The 6,573-nt window shown below is 44.3% G+C and overlaps 1 protein-coding gene across 3 annotated transcripts in view; it reads left to right on the top strand.

Moving 5' to 3' along the window:
• The first annotated feature begins 201 nt into the window (after positions 1 to 201).
• Positions 202 to 6,573, top strand: part of GSK3B (glycogen synthase kinase 3 beta) — a 199,032-nt gene continuing 192,660 nt past the window's right edge. Inside the window, exon 1 of one of the 3 annotated variants that reach the window (XM_045502156.1) lies at positions 202 to 2,505. In XM_045502156.1, the coding sequence (XP_045358112.1) occupies positions 2,418 to 2,505 (88 nt within the window). In that variant the 5' untranslated portion in view covers positions 202 to 2,417. The remainder of the gene's footprint in view (positions 2,506 to 6,573) is intronic. The other 2 variants (XM_045502157.1, XM_045502158.1) reach the window with 2 other exon arrangements.

Genomic DNA, 6,573 nt, shown 5'->3' with positions numbered 1-6,573 from the left:
TGTTCTGACTCCCCGTTTCCTCGGAGGCTTCAGGATATCCGGCCTGACGGCATTTCCCCATACCTGCTTTCGGGGCTCGCTTTGCGCTGGGCAGGCGCGCCCAAGAAGCGCGCGCATCCAGCATGAGCTCATTTCTCAGGGGCGTTTCCAGGAGGCCCGGCCTGGCTGCGCACACCAGGCGCGGTCGGCCTCTCTATCAACGGCCCCCGCAGCTGAGCAGGGCGCGAGCGCCCAGAAGCGCTGCCTCTCTGAAAGCTTTGTTACTATTTTAGCGACTGAGAGTTCGCACCCGGCCGGGTAGGCGTCCTAGTTCCGTCTGGCCCTTTCGGGGAAGACGCTGATTCTCGGCACGCGCTATCCCGGGCGGAGGGGAGGCTCGGGCGCGCAGATTTAGCCGCGCCGGGGAGAGAAACTCTTCGTGGGTGGGGAGAGCCCCTAAATTCCCTGTTCGCTTGAGCGCTCCGAGCCCAGCGCCGCTGACCGCAGCAGTTTCGGACCGGCTGCGCAGTGCCCGCGCTCCTGATCTGCGGTTTCCACAACGGCTGAGAGCAGCCGCAGGCAAGCCCGTCACAAGGTCCGCCACGACCCTAGTCGAGCTTCCCTCCGCTCCTGGGACCGCCGCCGGAGGCGGAAGGCCAATCACACTGCATCTAGGTCTTGCGATTGGACGGCAGTGAGTGCCGATTGGCTGCCACTACGGGTTTCGGCCTCCCTCCTTTTCCCTTTTGCCCCCACTCCAGCTACAAGGGTTCAGGCCAATGAGAAGGCGCTTTATAGATGCCCTCCCTTTTCTTTCTTCTTCTCTCCACCCTGGAGAGGGAGGAGACATTCTGACTGGCCAGACTGTCCTCGGAAGCCCCCCTCGCTTCGCCAATCACAGAGTGAGGTACACTCCCAGCGGAGTTTTCGGCCAATTACAAAGCGGCCGCAGCGCCCGACCGTGCTGTTTCACCAGTGACTCCGGGTTTCACCGTCCTTAACTGTTCAAGCTTTTTCGTGAGGGCCGGCGATTTTGATTGGCCACTGGTGCCATTGTCGAATTTCTGTTCTAGCCAGCCACTGAACGAGGAGAGAGAACCCACCTTTTCGTTCGGCTATTTTCGGCATTTTCCGCTTTTTGGGCGTGGATTTCCAGCGACACTTCCTAATTGGCTTCTCAGGTCGATCGGCTTTTTCCGGGAGGAGCCACAAACAATCGGCGTCCGTGATTGGCTCCGCTCGGGCTTCGGCACCGTAGCCTAAGTGGGCGGGAGCGGGGCTCGGCCGGCGATTCCCAGACGCCTGTTACGCGGGTGGCGGGGCGCTGGGCGGTGTAAGGCTGGGTGGGGGAGGAAGGAGGCGGAGGACGAGTAGGAGGGGGGAGGGGGAGTGGGGAAGAGCTAGGCGGCTGCGCAAACGGCGCTCCTCACACAGAACAGCCCCCGACCCGGGCGAATGCAGGATTGTGCTGCTGCTGCCGCTGCCGCCGCCGCCGCCCGGGCCGAGTGACAAAGGAAGGAAGGAAGCGAGGAGGAGCCGGCCCCGCAGCCGCTGACAGGGCTCCGGGCTGGGGGCAAAGCGCGGACACTTCCTGAGCCGGCACCGAGCAGAGGCGAGGGGCGGGAGGGCGGCCGCACTGGTGCCGCGGACGGGGGAGGGGGCCCCGAGGGACGGAAGCGGTTGCCGGGTTCCCATGTCCCCGGCGTATGGGGAGCAGTCGAGGATCCGCTGCTTGGGGTCTGAAGGGAGCTGCCTCCGCCACCGCCGCCGCCATGGCCGCTGGATCCAGCCGCCGCCTGCAGCTGCTCCTGGCGCAATGAGAAGAGGAGCCGCCGCCACCGCCCGCCTCTGACTGACTCGAGACTCCGCCGCCCTCCAGTTCGCCGGGCCCCCGCCGTCAGCCCGCCGGATCCCGCCGCTGCCGGAGCCGCAGCGTTTCCCGTCGCATCTCCGAGCCACCCCCCTCCCTCTCCCTCCTTCCCATCCCCCCTTCTTTTCAAGCGTGAGACTCGTGATCCTTCCGCCGCTTCCCTTCTTCATTGACTCGGAAAAAAAATCCCCGAGGAAATTATAATATTCAAAGTACTTATTTTCAATCAAGTATTTGCCCCCGTTTCACGTGATATATATTTTTTAAGATTCTCCCCTCCCTTTTTCCCCTCCAAGGAAAGGGAGGGGAAAGAACTGTATTTTTTTCCCAGTCCCAAATCATCTATATGTTAAATATCCATACTGATTTGTCTTGAAGGAGAAACATCGCTTGTTTTTTTATAGCTGTACAAAAGGAGTGAAACGACAAGAGGAAGAAGTCTATTTTTTTTTCCTTCTTGTGGAAGAACTTAATGCTGCATTTATCATTAACCTAACACCCCAACATAAAACAAAAGGAAGAAAAGGAGGAAGGAAGGAAAAGAGGGTGATTCGGGAAGAGAGTGATCATGTCAGGGCGGCCCAGAACCACCTCCTTTGCGGAGAGCTGCAAGCCAGTGCAGCAGCCTTCAGCTTTTGGCAGCATGAAAGTTAGCAGTGAGTATTGATTTTATTTTACACCCCTTCTTCACCTCATCCTTAAGATAAGAAACCTTTAATAACCAGGATCTTAAAATATCAGACCTCCTGATATAATAATCAGAGGTAATGGAAAAGGGCAAAAACCTATCTTCAGTCAAGGATAAGGCTGCTCCCTCTTTTCTCCTCCCTTACCCCCTCCCCTGGTCTCATTAACCTTGAATTGAGAGACTATGCTTTTTATTTGGATGATTTAGTTTGAAACATGTTTTCTTTTCTTATACTTTTTGTGCTGCTGGTAGTCCGCTTTATCAAGTGCTTGAGTATTTCCATGTTAAAGTAGTGATGAGTGTTTACTTGCTCATCTTTTTGAATAAAGAGAAGGACAAGACTTGATTCCATTCATTTTGTACATTTGCGGAGTATATGTCTTTTGGAAAGAGGCATGTATCTTAGTTTAGCTCAGGTCTTAGGTGTTACCATAGTTTTGTATACTTCCTAGAAACACTAAATGTCACAGTCTCCTAACAATTGTTTCTTGCCTGTGTGACTACAAAGTGTTTGTTCTTAATCCAGAGATGAACTTAATTCAGTTACCATTCAGGTTTGTAGGCGAGCATGGAGTTCTCCCTTTAGAAAAGGTCCGTAGGAGCTGGTAGAGACTTAGTAGCAGTAGTATCTCTTCAGGCATTGTTTTAAATTGGAATACGTTATTTAATGTTTTTTTAACCTTCTCGTTTTGACGTTACCAGTTTGCCACTATGTAATTTACATTTAATCAAAAGGTAACTTGGAAGTAGGTCTAGGTTTTGATTGAGGTTTATATTGTCATGTTGCCAAATACTACGTTGAATGTTAATTGTCACTGACTCATCAAGTTCAGTTTTGGGGTGTCATTGCATTCAGCCCTTGTTAAATGAGCTAGAAGTCAGGGGTCCCTTCCTAGGACGATTTAAAATACTCTTGCATTGGTTTCCTGTCACATTTAGATAAAACTATGGGTTTAGTTATGAGAATATGGATTTAGATCTTTCTGTCATGGGTTTTGCTGAAGGCTGTGGTCCTGGATATAATAGAGATATTTGAGCTTGTGTTCAGGGTTGTTTCCGGACTGTACTTTTGTCCTAGATTTGTGCTAAAAAGTCTGTGTTCTTGAGGTGTTTGGTATAGTTTTGAGCTTGTGTTCAGGGTTGTTTCCGGACTGTACTTTTGTCCTAGATTTGTGCTAAAAAGTCTATGTTCTTGAGGTGTTTGGTGTAGTAAGTTCCAGTGTTCCAGGATGTGGAACCATATTTAGTGATAGCTTATTTAAACCATACTTCCAGAATTTGACAAAAATATCTACATTGTTTCCTTATTCCTCAAGAAGGGGACAAGATGAGGGCAAAGAAAACCCATTTTGTTGCCTAGAAGGAGAGAGCTGAAGAACTGAGATTTTTAAAAAATCTGTAAATGCTCCTATGTGAAATTTATTATATCCTTAAGGAACATAAAATTATCACTTTTAATTGAACTCAGGGTTTCAATTCATGTTGGCTTTTGGACTTGCCTGAACCACGGTAGTCTAAGGTAGTAGCTGAATGGCAGATTATTTTTAAAAGTTATTTATCTATTATTTATTTACTTTTGTGACTAGTGCAGAATGCAGGGTATGTGAGGAGGGGAGCTGATGATGCATTTTTCAGGGAAGAATCAAGCTTTCTAAGCACTTCATGGGGTCATTTGAAAGGAATATTTTAAAATTCTGGGGTAATTTTCAGCTATGATGAGGCAGATCTTATAATAGCTACTTAAGAGCCTCTTGTGATACTGGAGTGTTTGTATGTTTTTCATCTTGGTAGTGTAGTTGAAAATCCACTAAACATCAGTTTTAGGTAATTATTTTATTAGATCAATTTCAGAGCTCAAAATAGAATAGCTTATAATGTTAAATTTTTGGACTTTTCATTTTGTTTTCGGGATTTTCTTCGAAAATGACTACTTAATTCCTGGTAGCGTGGATGTTGACAGGATGGAGTAACTCTTGTAAAGTGTGTAGGTTAAAGTGTTTAATTTTCTGTTACCATATAGTTTAACTTAACATTTAAAAACTTGGAGTTCAATGTGTTTTTGACCACTTGACTTCAAGGACAGTTTAGAAGAAAGGGGAATCATTAAACATTTGTTAGTGCTACTGTTCTAAGGAACCCCTGTTCAAAAGAGAGATACATAAAGAAATTGAAGTCCTTGGATTCAAAAGCTTATCGTTTAGTTGTAGAGGCAGTTTATGGGAAAAAGTAGGAAAACAATAGCATGGTGACTGCAAGATTATGAATACAAATAGAATGCTTTGTTCAGAGGGATGAAGACTACAGGGGTGAGGCATCTTGGTTGGAGAGGAAAGACTTCCTGCAGAGATGGGTTTTAAGACAGGTGTTAAAGGAGGCAGTCACTTGAATTTATAGAGAAGCATAAAGGATTCTAGCTGGAAGGAATGGGCAGAGGCGCAGAGATGGTATTTTTTTGTATGGTAGGTAGATAATTTTTGTACTTAAAAAGCAAGTTGGTAAATCTGAATTAAAGGGTCTTAAATGGGAAAATAAGAACAGATAGAATTTGGGAAATGTGTTTTTGATAGCTGATGGAGGACAGAGGGGGCCTGTAAGAGTTTGGTTGAGGTTCAAGAGAGTTTAGGATTGTTAGAGTTAGGTTGTTGAACAAGATATTTGAAGATGATTTGGGCAGCTGAATTAATGGCTTACAGTAGTCATTGGAGCCCTTTTAGGGAGATAGTAGGGGATGTTGTGAATCATGAGAAAATATAAAATAAAATGTGAAAATGGTATGAAAATAACACGTTTGAGAGATGGTGTGAATGAGGAACTGGCAGGACTTTGGATTGGATCGAAGGGGAATATTTGGGAAGGAGTCAGGAGTTAAAAATAAATTCTGATGTTGTTGTTCTGGAAGACTTGACCTGCTGAGTTATATTGCCGATTGTAATGGGAAAGTTGAGAAAGTGCCTTGATGAGAGGGTAGATGAGTTCACTTTTTAATAATTTAATGTACAGTAGGTTCCCTTGAAGTTCAGACAGCATTTGGTTACTGGCGATGATATTTAACTTTACAGCCTATTAATTGCACAGTTTCTAACTTTTCTTCCCCTAAAAATGTTGGATTTATTTTTTAGAGCAATAAACTAAGGGTTTTAATTTAAATGCTTTCCATTGAAGTCTTAAAAAAGAAAGTAATTTTTTATGTAGATTCAAAAGCCTCACACTTGACCCTAGTTATAATAGTTCCATGGTAATTTGTTGGAAAACAATGGAAATATTTTTTGGACTAAACTGTGATGTAAAAATAGGTATTTTAACTAGCCTTTAATTTAGTCTTTGGAACATGCTTAAAACCTGTTTTTCATAAATAATGATTATTCTTAGGTAAACCTTGCATTTAAAATAATGATAATAATAATAGTAATAATAGCAGCCTTTACTTGGTTTGTGAAGGCTTCAGTAGAAATTAAAAGTTGACTTTACAACAAAATGCTTTTTGCCTTTTTGGTTGAGTTAAGCCTGCATCCTAAGTTTGAATCATGTATTTAAATTGTATATTTGAAATACTGCTTTTTACTTACTATGGTGAAACCAGTGTTTCTTTTTTGTTCACATACAGACTCAAGTGTTATTAAATAAACGTTAATAGCTATACAATTCCTTCTGTAGAATTACGTGATATTTTATTCAAAAAAGAGAAGGAAAGGGACTATCTGTGGTGGTTTTGTTTAAAATATTAGTAACAAATGCTTTTGGTATACTCTTGGCACAAATTTAACTAATTGGGTAGGCTTAATGCTTAAGTATAATATTTGGAAAGAGGAAAATACGTGAGTATCTCTTAATTAGGTCAGGTTTTTTTTTTTTTAGTCAAAGAATAATTAATAGAAGTTGTATATTGTGCAGTATTTAGTCGTATAGTATTAAAACCAAAGATTACGTGGCAACCTAGAGTTACTGTATTCCCAAGGGAGTGTAATCTTGTGACATTTAAAAATTAGGTTATCAGAATTAGGCAATTTCTAAATCATCCATGTTTATGTGGAAGAGA

This window comes from Leopardus geoffroyi, chromosome C2, assembly GCF_018350155.1.
Source record: "Leopardus geoffroyi isolate Oge1 chromosome C2, O.geoffroyi_Oge1_pat1.0, whole genome shotgun sequence".
In the NCBI taxonomy this organism is placed as follows: domain Eukaryota; kingdom Metazoa; phylum Chordata; class Mammalia; order Carnivora; family Felidae; genus Leopardus; species Leopardus geoffroyi.
This window is presented reverse-complemented; position numbering and strand designations above follow the sequence as displayed.